At 42.3% G+C, this 21,932-nt stretch overlaps 1 protein-coding gene across 2 annotated transcripts in view; it reads right to left on the bottom strand.

Moving 5' to 3' along the window:
- LOC112266722 (glutamate receptor ionotropic, kainate 4-like) overlaps positions 1 to 21,932 on the bottom strand; it is a 393,963-nt gene that overhangs the window by 69,863 nt on the left and 302,168 nt on the right. For both annotated transcript variants that reach the window (XM_024444450.2, XM_024444451.2), the window contains one exon: positions 14,618 to 14,671. In XM_024444450.2, coding sequence (XP_024300218.1) covers positions 14,618 to 14,671 — 54 coding nt within the window. The remainder of the gene's footprint in view (positions 1 to 14,617; positions 14,672 to 21,932) is intronic.

Below are 21,932 nucleotides of genomic sequence, written 5' to 3'. Positions count from 1 at the left end.
CCAATGGTGACTTTAAAACAGTTACAGAGTTTAATGGCTGTGATAGGAGAAAATGGATCAATAACATTGTAGATATTACAAGCATACTCCAAGATAGAATTAGCTTGTACAGAATATAAATATTCCAAAACATGCATCCTGTTTGCAATAGGGCACTAAATTAAAAAAATTAAATCCAACACAACACATCACTTCATATTTTCAAGCACATTGTTGGCTGCATCATGTTATGGGTATGCTTGTCATCAAACTAGGGAGTTTTCTTTGGGATAAAAATAAATGGAATAGATCTGAGGACAGGCAAAATCCTAGAGCAAAACATGGTTCAGTATGCTTTCCAACAGACACTGGGAGACAAATTCACCTTTCAGCCAGACAATAACCTAAAACACAAGGCCAAATATACACTGGAGTGGCTTACCAAGATGACATTGAATGTTCCTGAGTCTCGTAGTTACGGCAAGACTTGAAAATGGCTGTCTAGCAATGATCAACAACAAACTTGACAGAGTTTTCTGAAGGCACTGTACACACGTGTACATGCGCGCACACACAAACCCCACCCAACCACCCACCTTTCCTTTCCTTTCCTTACCTGACCCGCAACCCCTTCCAACCCCCTCACAGTCACACACACAATCGTACACACATCCCTGCTTGCATAAAGAGCAGCATAAAGACAGAGGCTGGCCCGCGTCGGGCCTTGGCAGCCAGTGAGGGGTGCTGGGTGAGGTGCTGACTGGCTGGCGATGGGCCCCCTGACACAGCCTGTCACCTGGAGATCAATCAGAAACGAGGAGCTGAGCCAACCCGCTGTTCACCTGCTGGCACCTCCTGGACTCTCTTAATAACACTGGCAAACTAACAGACACACACACATGCGTGCAGACAAATGCATGCACGCCGCAGACAGGCAGGCACATGCCTACACACATTATGTTTGTTGTGGTGTATCCAAGCTGAGAGCTGAATAATGAGCTCCCCAGAGACCTGGCTGTTACCTTACTGTTGTGCACTGTCAGGGACCACACACACTCTCACACAGCTGCTTGGGGCCCACCAACAGGGGCCACACAGCTAGACTCCTTCTCCTGCTATCTATCAAAAACGATTTGTTTTGTAATGCTGAGCAAACTTGCTAAGGAACACATATTTTTGTAAATATATAGAATCTAACACAATTTCAATGCCTGTCAGGTAACAGCATGGAGCAGCATGCAACAGCATGGAGCAGACATTTTCTCTCTGTCTCCTATTGAAAAGGCTGCGGTCCGGTTGAAACATTATCGATTATTATATTGCTTTTCTGACTTTCGTGACCAATCTACTTTGCTGCTAGCTATTTGTAATGTTTTGTCTGCTGAGAGAGATGTCCTAACATAAATGCTTGGATAGCTTTTGCTGTAAAGCTTTTTTGAAATCTGACACGCCTTGTGGATTAACAACAAGCTAAGCTGTGTTTTGCTATATTGCACTTGTGATTTCATGAAAATTAAATATTTTTAGTAATTTAATTTGAATTTGGCGCTCTGCAATTCAGCAGATGTTGACGAAAATGATCCCGCTAATGGGATGGGTGCGCCAAGAAGTTAATAAATGTCAGAGACATTTGACTAAAGAGGAATTTACTCTAAGCGTTTAAATACGCATCTGCTACAGGTACATGATAACTGACTGACACCAAAATTACCTCATAATCTTTTACCTTCAGTGACATTCAAAATGAAAGAAAGGTCACAGCTTATTTACATTTTGAGAAATGTCGCTGAAATGTTGTGTTAAGTGTAATATCAAGTGGAGGAGAGCAGTGAAATGTTGTAGTAGCCTACTGAACAAGCGAGTTATAACAGGGTTATGTTTGTAGAGTAGATATTGTCCTTGAGTGCCAAAACACTTGAAAAAGCCTTATTGGTGTTGTAGCTGCATGTTATGCGAGTTCAAGGCCCCATACACAAGAGAGAGCACTGAGGCATTCCATCAGGGATTTCTGAAACTGTACATCAAATAAAAAAATTAAAAATAACACAATAACACAAATTAAATAACAATAACAAATAAGAAGGCTATATAGAAAGGTGGAGGGCTGGGGGGGGGGGGTCAATATAAACAGTCCGGGTGGCCATTTGATTAATTGTTCAGCAGTCTTATGGCTTGAGGTTAGAAGCTGTTAAGGAACCTTTTGGTCCTAGACTTGGCGCTCCGGTACCTCTTGCTGTGTGGTAGCAGAGAGAAGAGTCTATTACTTGGGTCACTGGAGTCTTTGACATTTTTTGGGGCTTTCCTCTGACACCGCCTAGAATATAGGTCCTGGATGTCAGGAAGCTTGGTCCCAGTGATGTACTGGGCTGTAAGCACCACCCTCTGTAGTGCCTTACGGTCAGTTGCCGAACAGTTGCCATACCAGGCGGTGATGCAACCAGTCAGGATGCTCTCAATGGTGTAGCTGTAGAACTTTTTGAGGATTTGGGGACCCATGCCACATTTTTTCAGTCTCCTGAGGGGGAAAGGTGTTGTCGTGCCCTCTTCACAACGGTCTTGGTTTGTTTGGACCATGATAATTTGTTTGTGATGTGGACACCAAGGAACTTGAAACTCTCGACCCGCTCCACTTCAGCCCTGTCGATGTTAATGGGGGCCTATTTGGCCCTCCTTTTCCTATAGTCCAAGATCAATTTCTTTGTCTTGTTGTCCTGGCACCACACTGCCAGGTCTCTGACATCCTCTCTATTGGCTGTCTCATCGTTGTCGGTGATCAGGCCTACCACTGTTGTCGTCAGCAAACTTAATGAAGGTGTTGGAGTTGTGCTTGGCCACGCAGTCATGGGTGAACAGGGAGTATAGGAGGGGACTAAGCATGCACCCCTGAGGGGCCCCAGTGTTGAGGATCAGCATGGCAGATATGTTGTTGCCTACCCTTACCACCTGGGTGCGTCCCGTCAGGAAGTCCAGGATCCAGTTGCAGAGGGAGGTGTTTAGTCCCAGGATCCTTAGCTTAGTGATGAGCTTTGTGGGCACTATGGTGTGGAACACTGAGCTGTAGTCAATGAACAACATTCTCACATAGGTGTTCCTGTACAACAGAAAGCGCACTGCATGGGAAGAAAAACAAGTGGCTTCAACCAATTAAAACGGCAAACATTGCTCGTGATCGAAGCTACTGGAGGAAGTTGATGGTAATCAGATCTGGAGCTTGAGGATGCTGATGACGATGGTCCCTCGTGGAACATCATCCAGGTTTCTGGATGAGAGGAATGTCTGATGAGCAAAACGGGAAAGAGAAATCCATCCTATGCCTAATCAATCCAAAGACACCACTGGAGCGCAATACCAAGGGCTCCAGTGCCTCCTGATATTGTATCATATCTTTAAATTGGCATATTAATTTTCCCAATGATACAATATCAATTAATTATATCATTTTATACGGTGGAAGAAGACGGTAATGCCTTCTCATCCCGGGCAGCTCTGTCTGTGTGCAATAATGAAATCCAATTCTAGTGGCATAGTGATTACACTAATAGCTGGAATGTTCACGCAAGTGTTTTGGGCAATAAGTCATTTCATGCTCATATCAATTGCCATGTAAATTCAGTCAGTGGCACCAAAGCGTCCTGCTGCCTCTTAATTACAAAGACTGGGGAGTAAGGAGCGTCCCTACATATCAGCACAGCTCTCACACTCATTATATACGGAGGTAATCCTGGAATTTCATTTCCTCTGTCTTAGTCAACAGTAAAAATTGGTATCTATGGATCAGTCCCAAATGACACCCTATTCCCTATGTGCCCCATGGTCAAACGATGTGTACGATTAAGGGAGTAGGGTGCTATTTGGGACGTAAGCTATGAGAGTAATACAGTATCATATTCCTGTGGGTTCATAGGAGATGACGGCAATAATGCATGCAATGCTTCTATTACTGTACACCTCAGCGCAGCACAGTGGGAGTTGATGTATTACCTTTATTTGAAATTGTTTAATAGGGGCATATATCAAAAACAAGTAGACTTTTCTGCTGAGTGTTAATTATATAAATGACCGCTTTCGGATCCATTATTCAGAGAATTATGGCGGAGCCTGCAACAATAATAGCCCATTTGTAAGGTGGAAGAGACATGATCTCCTGAAAAATCTAGAAGTGGACAAGGCCGCAATCGCCATGAATTTTGCAGAGTACAGCATACAGTATGCTGAAAATATGAACTGCAATTTTTTTTACACTATCTCCATCCTGTCTCCAATCCCAGTGGAACAAGGCAAAAAGAAACAGAAAACCAGAGCAAGAAATACTATAAAAAAGGAACTATTCCACTCCAATTACAAATTAATGCTGTTCTCTGTATGAAGAGCTATTAGGTAAGGAATCCTAAACACAGAGACAATTTGCGGCGAGATAAAAAACACTGAAATATGGATGACAAATCTTGTACTTTTGCGGCACTGGGTTCATGCCAAAGATTCCTTAAGGTCGTCTCGTCTGGTGGTATGTGAGAGATGAGCCTCACAGCATGTGAGTTGGACTCAGACGAGACAAGACAGCGGGGATAATCTCACAGAGCCGATGGAAATGAGAGAGGAGCTAAACACTCATTTTAGTGAGCCCTGAGCGCTTGCTATCGATCTCTGGAGGCCAAGTGACTCCCCTGATACTCTGGACCGAGCCCTGCAGCACTTTGTCACCTACGGTACAGACAAGACAGGCTGATGAATACCGAGGAGAGGAGGTTATTTCACCCTGTCCAAGGAAATGGCTGCTGCTGATGATGCCAGGTATTCAACAGTTTCAGATGAAACTGATACAACACAACTTTATATGCCCATTGCATCAAACGGAAATTAGTCTTCTGCTCTCACCCCCATCCCCCTCAGACAACACAAACACACACACCATTTGATTTGAGATAGATCCAACACAGACCTCGACAAGGTCACACTGCCAGTACCTTTATCTCTATTGTCAGTTAAGATAATTATTTATCGACCAGATTGTTCACCTTGGCAGAGGCGAGTGATAATTACAATACAGTAACATGTCAAAATGAGAGCTCCATTATGCCAATTCATGTAAGCCAAGTAGCCACGGGGTTGGCGATGCAAGTGTAAACATCGCTAATGGTTCTGAAGTAAAAGCTGAAGGAGCGATAACACAAAAGCTCTTGGCATAAGAGACCATTTAATGGAGAGACTCCATTTCAAAGAGAATGAAATGTGGGAAGGAGGGTCACGCCACAATAGCTCGCCGCTGATTTAGAGGGTTTTTGATTTACAAAGTAAAAGAACAGTAAGAAGTAAAAGCTTCCAGCTTTTCCACAGTTTTCAATACTAATTATCAAGCTCATTTGGATAAGTGAATACACACACACGCACGCACTTTACCCACCCACGCACACGCACAGATACACACACCATTTGGATAAGTGAATGCACACTCTTGCAGGCACACGCACGGACGCGCACTCTCAGGGGACGGACTGGTGTCACACTTTTCCCCCATCCCTACCAAACACAGCTGATTTAAACGAATTACATTTTAAACTGAAGATTATGATTAGTTGATTATTGGAGTCAGATGGAGCAAAAGTGTGACACCAAACAGGCCCCCAGAGGACTGGAGTTGCCCATCTCTGCTCTGGGGCATTTACAGGCATTATAGTGTATATGGAGAATTACGGTCATAAGAGAACATAACTGTATGTTAGGGGCATAAAGGAAATGTCTCTGACGGGGAGGAATGGGATGCTATAGCAGGCAATGCAATTGTCAACACTGAGCCATGAAGACATTCGCACAGGGAGAGAGGAAGAGAGCTGCAATGAGGGGTGGCACACAGTAATCAATAATCTTGCCGACTTCAGACATAAAACCTACAAGTTTAAGGGGAAGCAGTAAAGTTAGGTGCTAAATGGTTTGTCTCCATTTAAGAAAAACATTTGTATCTCTGTCACATTGCCCCATAAATGCATTTTGCCCCCCCGGCTGGATTTTATCTGCACTGACAACAATGCAGAGTAATCTTCCCCCTCGAGTACAAGGAAGCAATGCTTAAGTGAACACATCATGCCAGCATTAGCATATGACAAAATAATGACATACTTTATATTCTGACGAGAGGCCCCTCTCTCTGTTGTCACCTTTCCATGTAGCCTTTTAACTTTTCTATTACTCAGTTGGCTGATTCTCAAACTCTGTGTCTAAACAGGGAAATATGAACTTTACATAAGCTGTTTGTCAGGAATTAATTAAATCCCAAATAATTTTGGGTGTCACAGTGGAATGACTTTTAAAGCATTTTGAATGGCAAGGTTTGGGAGTCGTGAATGGCATGTAGTCATAGAGACAACAGAGACATGTGGTGTTGTGTTTTTTTTTGTAATCCACCGTTCAGTCAAGCTGGTGTTAGAGAATTGCTCTAAGGGTGACATTTTCCCCTCGCAAACACTGTGCTGTGAGCAAACACAGTAACATTCAAATAGACGGGATGAGTAACACTTGAATATGCAGCGCAATGTATGTTGAACCGGTTTTATTCAATATTTTTATATCATGTTGGTCATATTGCAATGATCAGTGCTACTTCCTGTAACCGCTATGGACAGTATAGTTTTCAAAGACCAGCAAGCTGATATACATGTGAATTGTCTCTGTACACTGTATTTGTACTAACTATGCGAGTGTGTGAGTTAGAGGGGAAGATAAGGAGAGTGTATGTGTGAAAGATCAGGAGAGTGTTTGTGTGAGAGAGAGAGAGAGATAAAAATACAAATTTCAACTGGACTATATTGGCATGTTTCAACACAAACTTCAACCAATCATACTGCAGAGATGACACTGACTGTTCACAAAAATAATACAAATCAGGAAGCATGTCGAAGCCAAGTCCCAAGAAGGCACAGAAGAAACGCTGGGAAACTTTAATGCCAAACACATAATGGGGATTAACTATTAAAGGGGGGCTGAACTGGCCTCATTTTTCGGCTTGGTCATTAAGAAACGCAGCAGCCATGACTAAAGCCAAATGAGAGTTGTCTTGGGGGTGGGGGGGGGGGGGGGATCGCTCTTCTGTGTGTGTGTTCGCACGTGGCAAGCGTCTGTACATTCACTTTGCCAAAACAGTACACAGCTACAGTCACTCACCTTTATAGATAACTTGATATAGTCTAACCAGGTCTTGCCTTGAAGTTGCCTAGGCTAGCTAGCCAAAATCTTTTGCCAATTCGCTTCAGCCGGCTGGTGTGCGACTGTGGCAAAATTGATTTGACATTGGATAGACTATCTCTGGGGCTAGTTAGAGACCATCATTAAATTACACAATGTAAATGGGACTATATTTTAGTTGTCTCATTAAATTATTTTAATATTTGTAAATTCATTTCTACAATGTATAGTACATTGTGTAATTTACTGATGGTCCGTAACTAGCCCCATAAGGAATATCGGATGTCAAACCAAATTGACCAAGGGCATTACGATCAGTCGCATGCAGTTGTGCTTCAAATGTATGATTACTTGGTTGCTGCCAGCTGTGGGCATGTAGGCAGGATTAAAATAAACCCAACAAAAATTCAAGGTACCCTTCATTCTGTGACATACCATTTTTTCCAATCATCTTGCAAATCTCTGTTTTGGATGAGACTTAATTTATGACTAAAGTGATCCTATTTACACTTAGAAACATTTATTCTATTGATTTTTATTCTAACTCATACCTATTGCATATGGGCCCTTTTCAAGTTGCTCTTTAAAGGAAATCATCAGCAATACTTCAGAAGTTAAAACCAACCATTGCTCAGTGCACAAAGGTTCCCAGCAAGCCCCAAAAAACGCAGGTGTGTGTGTGAGAGAGGTTTGTGTGCCTGCATGTGCACGTGTTGTGTCACGGCACTATGCCACTGGCTGTTATACAGTATATAGCCTTCTTCCCGGCAGTGGTAGATAAGCAGGCGGCAAGGCCACCCTGCTATCCCTCTCCTCTGTGTGTTTGGGTGTGCATGTGTGCATACATGCATGCGTGTGTGTGACAGCGAGAGACACCGTCAGCTCTTCCTCAAGCATGGATGCATGAAAATAACAGCTTTGACAAGAGAGATCATGGGTATGTGGAGAGGAAATAAAGCATGAAGAACAAAACAAACAGGAGGAATATGGCCCCCGCTAGGCGACGGGCTTAATATATGATAACCAAGCCATGTGCGCTGAGGCTTCAAAGTGACTCGATCTTCTGCTCGCCTAACCTTCAAATGACATTAGGCATCTTGCTGACGGAAGACGAGGCGCTGTGCATAACCTGACGTGATTTATTCCATCTTGACGAGTAGTTTGAATTGGAGGGCACAAGTCACTTTGATGCACACACTCATGCACACGGATATAGACCCACACACCAAATGGGGGAGAGCAGGGAAGAGAGGAGGGTTTTCCAAGTGAATATGGACGATTCTCTCTACATATAGGCGAGGAAAGGTCTATCAGGTCTGCCATCGTATAGGCTATGAAGAAACGTGCGAGGGGAGCGCTGCCCAAAATGCTGTGGCTCTCCTCCTGGACAGCCGCTCAAAGCCACTTACTTCAAAATCAAACATGTATTTGAATAACTGTTCACTTTGAATGACAGTTCCGAGTTTACATTAAGGCTCAAACTGTTGTCGGCTGACGCTAAGTAGACAACACCACTGCAAAGGCTCGTAAAACCGCAAACCGCACAGATAGGTGCTCATTAACGCAGCCTGTTTGCAACTCCTTTCTCCACTACCTTGCCAGACTAATTCCGACTGCATCATTAACTGAAGTGATTGTTTCTTGATTATTCATTACTTTCCGGACGGCGTGGCCCCTGTCCTTCGGAGGCAGGAAAGGTAAATTAATGTTGCGAGGGAACACATGGTCCGTCTCATAATAAGCTGGCTATCTGGGCTGATGTGTTAATGAAGGAATTCACAGTGAAAGAATTCATCGCTCTCCCCTGGGCAGCATACATCCAAGCGCATTACCCGTAATGATTTCTCATTGATGGTCATTCTCCCTCATCCATCTCCCTGGCCCCGGGGACAGTAATAACTCATCGACTGGCCTGTCTTTAAGTGACACACACACTGAGTGTACAAAACATTAGAAACACCAAGGAGTTACTATAAGAGAACGAGGGGGATGGTAAAAGTGTGTGTGTGTGTGTGTGTGTGTGTGTGTGTGTGTGTGTGTGTGTGTGTGTGTGTGTGTGTGTGTGTGTGTGTGTGTGTGCGCATGCGAGAATCATGTCTACTGGCTGAACGGATTCCACTGGATTAACCTTCTCCATGGCTCCTTTCCTATAACCTTCCCTAAGCCTCTCTCAATACGGGACCCCCATGGAGGAAAATGTGGCGAGCCAATGTAGGAAACTCAAGTTGATGTTATTTGAGTGGACATGAATCCCTCTCCCACAGTTTCAGCTGCCCTTTTTCATTTCCACAGTATTAGGTGCTACTCACAGCACTGCCACTCAATGATCTTCGGTTTCAATGACCCTGCCAAAGTCCACAAGTCACATATGTGCGCACACACACACACACACACACACGCACGCCAACAGACACGCACACACAAAAATAAGGCTGTTGAGTTCATTTGCAAAATGTTGGGAATTTGAGGCACTTAACTTGTACACAAACACCACCCACACACACCCAAAGATACAGGCAACTATGATGTTGGACAAGACGATGCTGCTCATTTGGGTTTCTATCAATGGGTTGTAAGTTCTGTTCCATTGTCCTCTGAGGAGCCCGTCTGTCTGTAATCCTCTAAAACAACATGGCCGTGGCAGACAGAGACAGTAAGAAGAATCGGAACGGCTGCTGCAATTTCCTCCCGGCGCACTCCTTAATCAATCAGCCAGCATCGCATCTTTGAATGACTGCACTTAGGAAACATACAACCCTAGACCAACAAAGCAAAACAAACATCAGATAAATATTATGCCTTGAATCCCTGAAAAGCGACACCAGAATCCGGTTTTAGAAGTCATTTGATGAGTGCCCCCCCTTTTTTATGAGCCATATCTTGAGATGATTTGAGGAAACAAATTAGGCACACAAATGAAGTGTCAGGTCATTTGTCACAGTGTGTGTCAAAGGGCTAGCGCTCCGGCTGGTGATGTCAGAGGAAGAGAGGAGCATGCTGGGTAAAGCAGGGGGAGATGTGATACCTGATGGGAATACACAGGCTCATGGGAGGGGGACTGATTTCAGTGTTATAAGCCTACTGTGTTACATAGATAAATGTTCTGCATGATCCTTCTTAAGATTATGAATGAGCAGGTGGATGACAATGATCATTGGTCGAATGTGTTGGCTGTGTAACAAAGTGGATGGTTGATTCGTGTTCTGCATGGTTGCTCGTACTATTAAAACCGAGGTGAATGAAAATGACTTCTTAGAAGGAAAATTCCTTATAATCTTTTGAATTGTGCAATATATTGGTTGTTGATTCCCTGCTACCTCACATTGGCATTTGGATTCATAATGTCAACAAAAACACATTCTAACTGACAAATAAATGGAATGTGAAATGTCAGAATAATAGTAGAGAGAATGATTTATTTCAGATTTGATTTATTTCATCAAATTCCCAGTGGGTCAGAAGTTTACAATTAGTACTTGGTAGCATTGCCTTTAAACTGTTTAACTTGGGTCAAACGTTTTGGATAGCCTTCCACAAGCTTCCCACAATAAGTTGGGTGAATTTTGGCCCATTCCTCCTGACAGAGCTGGTGTAACTGAGTCTGGTTAGTAGGCCTCCTTGCTCACACACATTTTTTCAGTTCTGCCCACAAATGATCTAAAGGATTGAGGTCAGGGCTTTGTGATGGCCACTCCAATACCTTGACTTTGTTGTCCTTAAGCCATTTTGCCACAACTTTGGAAGTATGCTTGGGTTCATTGTCCATTTGGAAGACACATTTGCGACCAAGCTTTAACATCCTGACTGATGTCTTGAGATGTTGCTTCAATATATCCACATAATTTTCCATCCTCATGATTTCATCTATATTGTGAAGTGCAGCAGTCCCTCCTGCAGCAAAGCACCCCCACAACATGATGCTGCCACCCCTGTGCTTCAGGGTTGGGATGGTGTTCTTCGGCTTGCAAGCCTCCCCCTTTTTGTTTCATCAGATCAGAGGACATTTCTCCAAAAAGTATGATCTTTGTCCCCATGTGCAGTTGCAAACCGTAGTTTGGCTTTTTTATGGCAGTTTGGAGCAGTGGCTTCTTCCTTGCTGAGCGTCCTTTCAAGTTATGTCGATATAGGACTCGTTTTGCTGTGGATATTGATACTTTTATGCCTGTTTCCTCCAGCATCTTCACAAGGTCCTTTGCTGTTGTTCTGGGATTGATTTGCACTTTTCGCACCAGAGTAAGTTCATCTCTAGGAGACAGAACGCGTCTCCTTCCTGAGCAGTATGACGGCCGCGTGGTCCCATGGTGTTTATTCTTGCGTACTATTGTTTGTACAGATGAACGCGGTACCTTCAGGTGTTTGGAAATTGCTCCCAAGGATGAACCAGACTTGTGGAGGTCTACAATTCTTTTTCTGAGGTCTTGGCTGATTTCTTTAGATTTTCCCATGATGTCAAGCAAAGAGGCACTGAGTTTGAAGGTAGGCCTTGAAATACATCCACAGGTACACCTCCAATTGACTCAAACAATGTCAATTAGCCTATCAGAAGCTTCTAAAGCACAGTCAATTTAGTGTATGTGTCACTTTCTGACCTTTATTTCCTTTGTTTGTATTTATTTAGTATCGTCAGGGCGTGAGTTGGGGTGGGCAGTCTATGTTTGTTTTTCTATGATTTGGGGATTTGTATGTTTCGGCCTAGTATGGTTCTCAATCAGAGGCAGGTGTCATTAGTTGTCTCTGAGAATCATACTTGGGTAGTCTGGGTTACACTGTTTGTTTGTGGGTGATTGTCTATGTTGATTGCTTGTGTCAGCACAGTTCTCATTAGCTTCACGATCATTATTTTGTTTATTGTTTTTGTATAGTGTGTTTCAGTGTTCAGTGTTTTCTTTATTAAAATTCAAGATGAACACATCCAGATGAAGAGGAGGACGTCCGTGACAGTATGTAAACTTCTGACCCACTGGAATTGTGATACAGTGAATTATAAGTGAAATAATCTGTCTGTAAACAATTGTTGGAAAAATTACTTGTGTCATGCACAAAGTAGATGTCCTAACCGACTTGCCAAAACTATAGTTTGTTAACAAGAAATTTGTGGAGTGGTTGAAAAACGAGTTTTAACGACTCCAACCGAAGTGTGTGTAAACTTCCGACTTCAACTGTATATACAGTACCAGTAAAAAGTTGACACACCTACTCATTCCACGGTTTTTCTTTATTTTTACTATTTTCTACATTGTAGAATAATAGTGAAGACATCAAAACTATGAAAAGCAGCCAACAAGTGCTCAGCATAGGTGGGAACTCCTTCAAGACAGTTGGAAAAGCATTACAGGTGAAGCTGGTTGAGAGAATGCCAAGAGTGTGCAAAACTCACCAAGGCAAAGGGTGGCTGCTTTGAAGAATCTCAAACATAAAATATATTTTGATTTGTTTAACACTTTTATGGTTACTATATGATTCCATATGTGTTATTTCATAGTTCTGATGTCTTCACTACTATTCTACATTGTAGTAAATTGTCAAAATGAAGAAAAACCCTTGAATGAGTAGGTGTGTCCAAACTTTGGACTGGTACTGTATATCAGATTGCTCAGACACACATTGCTCATTGTGCTATTTTCAGTACAATATTACTTTTGAATTAGGAGTAAATGTTAACTATGTTTCAAAGCATTATGACAATTGTAGTCTGATTGTTACTGAGTCAAAAAAACATCTGAAGTGTGGATTATGATTCAAGTTCAAATTTGAATGACTGCATTCCAGGATGGTACTTTTTGAATACCTTGGTTAATCTTAATGAATTCCAAACAATTCACATCCAAATGAGACCCACTGTATCTGTCAAGATCTCTGGATTAGCTACCACACATATCAATTTGAATACGTTCCAACTTCCCAGACAGCTCATTGCAGGTGGAAGTGACAGTCAGGGATGTGATGGTGAGAGAGACGGAGACAGAGACAGAGAAAGAGACAGACAGATAGAGATGGAGAGAGACAGACAGAGATGGAGAGAGACAGACAGAGCTAGAGAGAGATGATATATAGAAAGATATAAAACAGAGGATGTGAGGAGTGACTATCTCTCATCCTCTGGAGCGGCTGATCACAAAATTGTCCTATCACCACATCTAAGCTAGTGACAAATGACAAATGTCTACTCCCCCAGCCGACGCACAAATTGGGCTGCTGCACTATCTGGGACATGGGATTTAATTTCTTACAGTGCCCCACAGCCATTCTGCCTGCCATCACGGGCACCAGCACTGACACCTACGTTACACATCAGGGTTGTGTTCATTAGGAACCAACTGGAAGAAAACGGACTGAAATAGGGAAGGACTAACCGGACGTGTTCAATTAAATTATTATATATTTTTTTTACATGTAACCTTTATTTAACTAGGCAAGACAGTTAAGAACAAGTTCTTATTTACAAGGACAGCCTACACCGGCCAAACCCAAATGATGCTGGGCCAATTGTGCGCCGCCCTGTGGGACTCCCAATCACGGCCGGTTGTGATACACTACAGAACCAGGGTGTCTGTAGTGACGCCTCTATCATTGAGATGCAGTGCCTTAGACCGCAGTGCCACTCGGGAGCACCATTTTCCAATAAGACACGCTCATTTTAATTTTCCGTTGCAAAATGTTTGAACATTTTCTGTTTTGGGCCAGCCACCATATATTTTAAAAGCATATTTTAAAAAAAGGTACTTAAGCACTGTGGTAATGTCAAAACATAGTGCTCAAGAGAGTGGGGAATGCTTTTTCATGCAGCATGGTAGGCATTGCTAAGGGGGGCATCTCCCCCTCACCCATTCACCCCACCGCCAACATGAAAGGAATGGGTAATTACTCACGCTACCTGTCAAAGATAGACCCTCCAATACACTCCTCTATGTGGGAGCAGAATAAAGTGATCTGACTCCCAACACTGATTACTTGGAAGTATAGCTAACAGTATTCTTTCCATGTTGAAAATAGGCATAATCAAAAGCTGCCATTTGTTGAGAAGGATCAGCCGAGCAGTGCTTGTGTGTGTAATTTCGAGGGAATATTGCTACGTTGGGGATGATGCGTGGACAGGTGATGATTAACTGAATGTTGAAAGAGCATTACATAAATAACGAGTGGTCTCTTCTTCCTGTGGGGATGGTGCTGTATGATGCTTTGTTGAGTGATCGCTTTCTCTCTTTAGGAAATTGAGGGTGTGGATCATCATTCTCCACAATGATATCCCCCCTCTCTTGCCCCCCAGCACCCAGTGGCACATAAATACATGGGGATCCGAGCAACTGGGTGAGAGGAAGAGGAAAACATGGGCTCCAGGATCCCATTAATGAGTCATCAATCAGGCCGATATGAATCATCTCTACAGGACCATTAGTGCAAAGTGTTACCAACATCATCAATTTCCATTAGCGAGTAGCAGCGGCAGGCCCCATCTCCTTACCAGCGAGGTGAAGATGTAGGTGTAGTAGACGGACAGCATGCCCAGCTCCGATGCCTGGAAGAAAGACAGAGAGAGACAGGGGGGGAGAGAGAGAAAGTGATAAGGAGAAAAATATATATATATTGAGAAGCTGATATACACCTAGTGTACAAAATATTAGGAACAGAGGAACTCTGGAGCTCTGTCAGAGCGACCATTGGATTCTTGGTCACCCCCCTGACCAAGGCCCTTCTCCCCCGATTGCTCAGTTTGGCTGGGCGGCCAGCTCTAGGAAGAGACTAGGTGGTTCCAAACGTTTTCCATTTAAGAATAATGGAGGCCACTGTGTTCTTGGGGACCTTCAATGCTACCGATATTTTTTGAAACCCTCCCCCAGATCTGTGCCTCGACACAATCCTGTCTCGGAGCTCTATGGACAATTCCTTTGACCTCATGGCTTGGTTTTTGCTCTGACATGCACTGGGAAAGACTAACGGAGCAAAGTACAGAGAGATCGTTGATGAAAACCTGCTCCAGAGCGCTCAGGACCTCAGACTGGGGTGAAGGTTCACCTTCCAACAGGAAAACAACCCTAAGCACACAGCCAAGACAACAAAAGAGTGGCTTCGGGACAAGTCTCTGAATGTCCTTGAGGCTCGAGGCCGTAATCGCTGCCAATGGAGCGTCAACAAAGTACTGAGTAAAGGGTCTGAATACTGAATAATGTAAATGTGATGTTTCAGTTTTTTATATTTAATAAATGTGCAAACTTTTATAAAAACCTGTTTTGCTTTTTCAATATCGGGTATTGTATGTAGATTGATAAGTGGAAAAACGATTGAATCCATTTTAGAATAAGGCTGTAACATAACAAAATGGGGAAAAGCCAAGGGGTCTGAATACTTTCTGAATGCACTGTATCATGTCCAATCAATTGAATCAAGGTGTAGAAACATTTCAAGGATGATCAATGGAAACAGGATCTACATGAGCTCAATTTCGAGTCTCACAGCAAAGGATCTGAATTCTTATGTAAATAAGGTCATTTCTGTTTTTTATTTTAATTCATTTGCAAAAATGACTAAAAGCCTGTTTTCACTTTGTCCTTATGGGGTATTGTGTGTAGATTGATGAGGGAAAAAAATATTTAATCCATTTTAGAATAAGGCTGTAATGTAACAAAATGTGGAAAAAGGGAAGGGGTCTGAATACTATCCGGAAACATTGTATGGAGAGAGAAAGAAGAGGTTGGGGAGAGAGAGAAAAGTGAGAAAGGTCAGACATTCTCTGCAGTCTCCTGCTCGATTACACAGCGGAAGATCAAATCCACCCACATCTTGATAAGACATGACATATTCTTATCTAATGACGGGCTCTCTTTGGAGCAATTAGTAATACGATATTTTAGTATGCTGCTCAATACTTTAGGATTTGATTTAATCAAGCCTCAGCAGCAAGCACTGGTTGTGAAGGTGAACTTTCTACAGTTTATTTTGGTATACTGTTCCACCCTATTTGTTTAATGTTTCAACCAATGTGAACTGTGGACGCAAAGCTTTAAAAATATTTTTTTTTTAATTTTTTTTACAATCAGCCTATTCTGACTTACATCTGAGATATCCAGTACCAGTCAAAAGTTTGGACACACCTACACATTCAAGGGTTTTTCTTTATTTTCACTATTTTCTACATTGTAGAATAACAGTGAAGACATCCAAACTGAAATAACACATATGGAATAATGTAGCAACAAAAAAAGTGTTAAACAAATCTAAATATATTTTAGATTGTAGATTCCTCAAAGTAGCCACCTTGATGACAGCTTTGCACACTCTTGTCATTCTCTCAACCAGCTTCACCTGGAATTTCCAACCATCTTGACGGAGTTCCCACATATGCTGAGCACTTGTTGGCTGCTTTTCTTTCACTCTGCGGTCCAACTCATCCCAAACCATCTCAATTGGGTCGAAGTCGGGTGATTGTGGAGGCCAGGTCATCTGATGCAGCACTCCATCTCTCTCCTCCTTGGTCAAATAGCCCTGACACAGCCTGGAGGTGTGTTGGGTCATTGTCCTGTTGAAAAACAAATCTTCAAAAATCTCAAATTTGGACTCATCAGACCAAAGGACAGATTTCCACCGGTCTAATGTCCATTGCTCGTGTTTCTTGGCCCAAGGAAGTCTCTTCTTCTTATTGGTGTCCTTTAGTAGTGGTGTCTTGCAGCAATTCGACCATGAAGGCCCGATTCACGTCTCCTCTGAACAGTTGATGTTGAGATGTGTCTGTTACTGTGTGAAGCATTTATTTGGGATGCAATCTGAGGTGCAGTTAACTCTAATGAACTTATCCTCTGCAGCAGAGGTAACTCTGGGTCTTCCTTTCCTGTGGCGGTCCTCATGAGAGCCAGTTTCATCATAGCGCTTGATGGTTTTTGCGTCTGCACTTGAAGAAACTTTCAAAATTGACATTTTCCGCACTGTCCATGTCTTAAAGTAATGATTGTCTGTCGTTTCTCTTTGCTTATTTGAGCTGTTCTTGCCATAATATGGACTTAAGTCTTTTAACAAATACGGCTATCTTCTGTATACCACCGCTACCTTCGCTACCTTGTCACAACACAGCTGATTGAAAGAAGTGCCACAGATTAACTTTTGACAAGGCACACGTGTTAATTGAAATGTATTCCAGGTGTCTTCCTCATGAAGCTAATTGAGAGAATGCCAAGAGTGTGCAAAGCTGTCAAAGGCTAGAGTGTCTACTTTGAAGAATCTCAAATATAAAATATATTTTGATTAGTGTAACACTTACTACATGATTCCATGTGTTATTTCATAGTTTTGATGTCTTCACTATTTTTTTTAAATGTAGAAAATAGTAAAAATAAAGAAAAACCCTTGAATGAGTAGGTGTGTCCAAACTTTTGACTGGTACTGTATTTCATAGATTACAGTATATCAATGGAAAACTGTTCAACAAGGCTTGTTGACTCCTGGATCTTATTCAATGGAAGTTACAGTAGGTCTTTGCTCAACCATCCACACACATTTCCCCTGAGAGATTCTCAGCCAGTTCATCCTGATACAAGTCAGTATTCGACGTCCATCCATGTCTGAGAATGGTGGATGGGCGTCTTGCATCTCTTATTCCAAAGTTTGTATGTTCGAATCCAGCAATAGAAAGTTGTTTTTGATATTTTCCTGTTTTAAGCCTATCCCAAACCTTAACCCTTTAAATTAAGACATTCAGAGTTAATGCCTAACCTAAAGAATTTTGGAGTTAATTCCTAAACTTAACCCGAACACATCGAAAATTGACGTTTGGAACAACTTCAAAATTGTACGTTTGAGTAACATGGAAGAACGCCTAATTCTGATGTGAGACCATGCAAGCTTGTTGGATTCTCTACTTGTATCTTCGGGGTACAAATAGCCGCAGGCTCCAGTTCCCAAGAGTTGCAGGTTCTTCTGGCATGAAAATGTATTTATCCAAAGAGGCCTTACAGCAAAAACTAATATGATTCAAAGAGGTAGATTCCCCGAATTAGGGAAAGCCACGCATATACAAATAAATGATATGCTTAGTCATTCCTTTCCCACTTTAATAAAGCCAGCAGTTCTACAAACAAGGTCTGTTTATAATCAGTTAATCAGGAAAGATAATGCGCAAAGACCAGCTTGTGAAGATAGCAAGAACAAGGTGAGAGGGGCGTAATTTTCCCAGAATGAGATAAAGCCTTGGTCTCTAAGGAAACAGAGGCTAGATAGAGATGTTTTCAATAACAGTGACAGCATTGTAAAATAATGATCTCCGAATAGTATGGTCTGTTCTCTGATTAAAAAAACATCCTTCTTTCTTACAAGAAAACAATGATATTCTATCTACAGGTCATGGGGTTATTATTGGTCAAGTAGTCATGCGACTGGATTACGTTTTTTTTGTGTCTTGATGTGTGATAAGATACAGTGTCCTGAAAAAGTATTTGCATCTGAAGGTGGCACAACCAGTTATTGAGTGTAAGGGGGTAATTACTTTTTCATTGGGTGTTGAATAACTTTGTTAATTAAATAAATGAAATAAGTATGTAGTTGTTGTGTTATTTGTTATTTTGTGTTCCCTTTATGGAATATCCGGTTTTGGCTGAAGAGCTGATAACATTTAGTATCAACAATATGCAGAAGTCGAGAAAATTAGAAAGGGGCAAATTCTTTTTCACGGCACTGTGATCACTTCCATGATACTGAGTCATTAACTTTTGATTCTATGGTTCTTACTATTTGAATAGCTGCTAATAAGAGGAAACCGATCACATGATACGTTACGTGCTAGTTTGTTAACATTTGTTAAACCGTTTTATAGTATCAGATTGTCAGGTCTGTCAAGTAGAGAATCCAACAAGCTTGCATGGTCTCACATCAGAATTAGGTGTTCTTTCATGTTACTCAATGTAAGTCAAATTACATAATTTAGTGGAGAAAGACAGGTGGACACTGCACTGTAAAATACACTTTGTTCCTCATCTTGAAGTGTTGAGAATGAAGATAGCCAATAGGAAAACAGATGGCAGGGTTTACCAGCTTTTTAATCACAGTTAAAATGTCTTTAAACTTGTAGTACAGGTCAGTGACTTCACCAAGTTTACAAATATAAATTAATGAAAGTAACGTGTGTTTCCTTTGGCTGGCACAGAGCCAAACTTCCTCAGCTTTCTGTTGTCCTCATAGCCCCTTTAACTGTTTCTCTGGGTTTAAAAAAAAAGTTGCACATCCATGCCGAGCACAATATCTGAGCAAATCTGACCGCAGCTTTGTATAGTAGGACAACATGGGGGGCTGACATATCGAGATTACACTCAGTGATGCTGATGCCTCATCTCAAGATTACGTTTGGTGATGCTGAAGCTGAAGCCTCTGACCACAAACTCCCTGCTGCAGAACACACAGCAAATACACCGGTGTATTTAACGATTGGCGTGTTAATAAATGTAACACTTTCACAGAGTATATACAGTGGGGCAAAAAAGTATTTAGTCAGCCACCAATTGTGCAAGTTGATTTATTTTCTCATTTTGTCTGTCATAGTTGAAGTGTACCTATGATGAAAATTACAGGCCTCTCTCATCTTTTTAAGTGGGAGAATTTGCACAATTGGTGGCTGACTAAATACTTTTTGGCCCCACTGTATGAGTCCCACTGATCCAGTGTTAAATTAACACCTTTGAGAGTATTGAAAGAAATCCCACTGTCTTCAGTGTAAGAAGTAGACCTCTGGCTGACCAGCATCCTAACGAAAGACGTAAACATCCATAAACAAAGAGGATAGAATGTCCTGCGTGAAGAGAGGGTAATTTGGGTCCCATCATTAGCGCAGACTCTTTTATACAAAGTCCTTACAGTTTACCATGTAATTAAATCTTCAGTGTAGCATAAAATGTTGGCAAACATAATTAATTTTCTCAGCCAACATCCTCTCCTCATGAGCGGGCTGCGTGCCATAAACCACAGAAAAGGAGGAGTAGAAGACAGAGGAATGATAATAGAGGTATGGAGCGACCGTAGGACAGAGGCGTAGATATAGAAAGAAATCCCAGCTCCTGTGTGTTGTTACCCTCTGCCCCTGAGTTGCCATGGCGACAGGATGCCTGGCAACGGCAATCAGTATCTCTGATTGAGGGAAAGATTAAGACTGAAGAGGAAAAGGGCAGAGAAATAAAACAGTAAGAACTGACTGGATGAATATAGTGAAAAATAAATGTGAAAAATAAAAACGAATCAGGGAGGGAGTGTGTGAGGGAGAGAGTAATGCTTGAGAGGGATAGGCATTTTCTGGGAGGAAAAAATATGCAGAGAAATATTGGGGCAGGGATTTTAGCTATTCCTGATGACTCATCCTGAATTTAATTTAGCTGCTCTATCGATCACGCCATACAGCAGTCTGAACCTGTTGTCCTAGAAGTCGATTGAGCTGATATCAAAATGATGTGATTCGTGTAGGTCGGTCTGGCTCAACCCATCGGTTTCTGGGACTAATCAAAATGGTTTGAATGTGTTTGCATTTGAGAAGTAGCTTGGGAGGGAGAAAATCCAGACTTATCATGGTGAAAAAACGTTAGTGGGCGTGGCATTTGTCCAGAGTGATGCGGATGGGAAGACAGGCACATTTTTGCTTGTCTTCTTAGAGGATATTGTGAGGGATTGGCTTTCACAGTGCCAGTCCTGCTATGGCACTGGCATGCACTAGGGTTGAATGGCAGAAATCTGGTCACAGAGATTTACCACCCAAAACCACTCCCTTTTCCCGGGATAAATAACTGCGAGAAACCGGTAAATTCTAAGACACATTTCAGTTGAATGTATTCAGTTGTACAACTGACTGGGTACCCCTATTTCCCTTTCCCTTTATAATAAATGATTTATATCAACAGCATGACGTGAAATGGAACTGTTAAATTATATGTGAAACATCTAGGAGCTACAACGGCTCAGCCACGAAGTAGGAGGACACAAGCTCACAGAACGGGACCGACGAGTGATGAAGCTCGTTAAAATTGTGTCCTCGGTCGCAACACTCACAACTGAGTTGCAAAACTGCCTCTGGAAGAAATGTCAGCACAAGAACTGTTTTTGGGAGCTTGAAATGGGTTTCCATGGCCGAGCAGCCGCACACAAGCCTAAACTTGTGCAAAACTCGCCTCCATTGGACTCTCTGGAGTGATGAATCACACTTCACCATCTGGCAGTCCGACGGACTAATCTGGGTTTGGTGGATGACAGGAGAACACTACCTGACCCAATGCATAGTTCAAACTGTAAAGTTTGGTGGAGGAGGAATAATGGTCTGGGACTGTTTTTTCATTGCTTCGGGCTAGGCCCATTAGTTCCAGTGAAGGGAAATTGTAACGCTACAGCATACATTACATTCTTCACAATTCTGTGCTTCCAACTTTGTGGCAACAGTTTGGGGAAGGCCCATTCCTGTTTCAGCATGACAATGCCACCACAAAGCGAGGTCCACACAGAAATGATTTGTCGAGATTGGTGTGGAAGATCTTGATTGGCCTGCACAGAGCCCTGACCTCAACCCCATCGAACATCTTTGGGATGAATTGGAACACCGACTGCAAGCCAGTCCTAATCGCCCAACATCAGTGCCCGACCTCACTAATGCTCTTGGAGCAGAATGGAAGCAAGTCCCCGCAGCAATGTTCCAACATCTAGTGGAAAGCCTTCCCAGAAGAGTGGAGGCTGTTATAGCAGTAAAGGAGGGACCAACTCCATATTAATGCCCATGATTTTGGAATGAGATGTTCGACAAGCAGGTGTCCACATACTTTTGGTCC

This window comes from Oncorhynchus tshawytscha, linkage group LG14, assembly GCF_018296145.1.
Source record: "Oncorhynchus tshawytscha isolate Ot180627B linkage group LG14, Otsh_v2.0, whole genome shotgun sequence".
In the NCBI taxonomy this organism is placed as follows: domain Eukaryota; kingdom Metazoa; phylum Chordata; class Actinopteri; order Salmoniformes; family Salmonidae; genus Oncorhynchus; species Oncorhynchus tshawytscha.
Note: the sequence above shows the minus strand (reverse complement) of the source record. Positions and strands in the feature narration are given on the sequence as shown.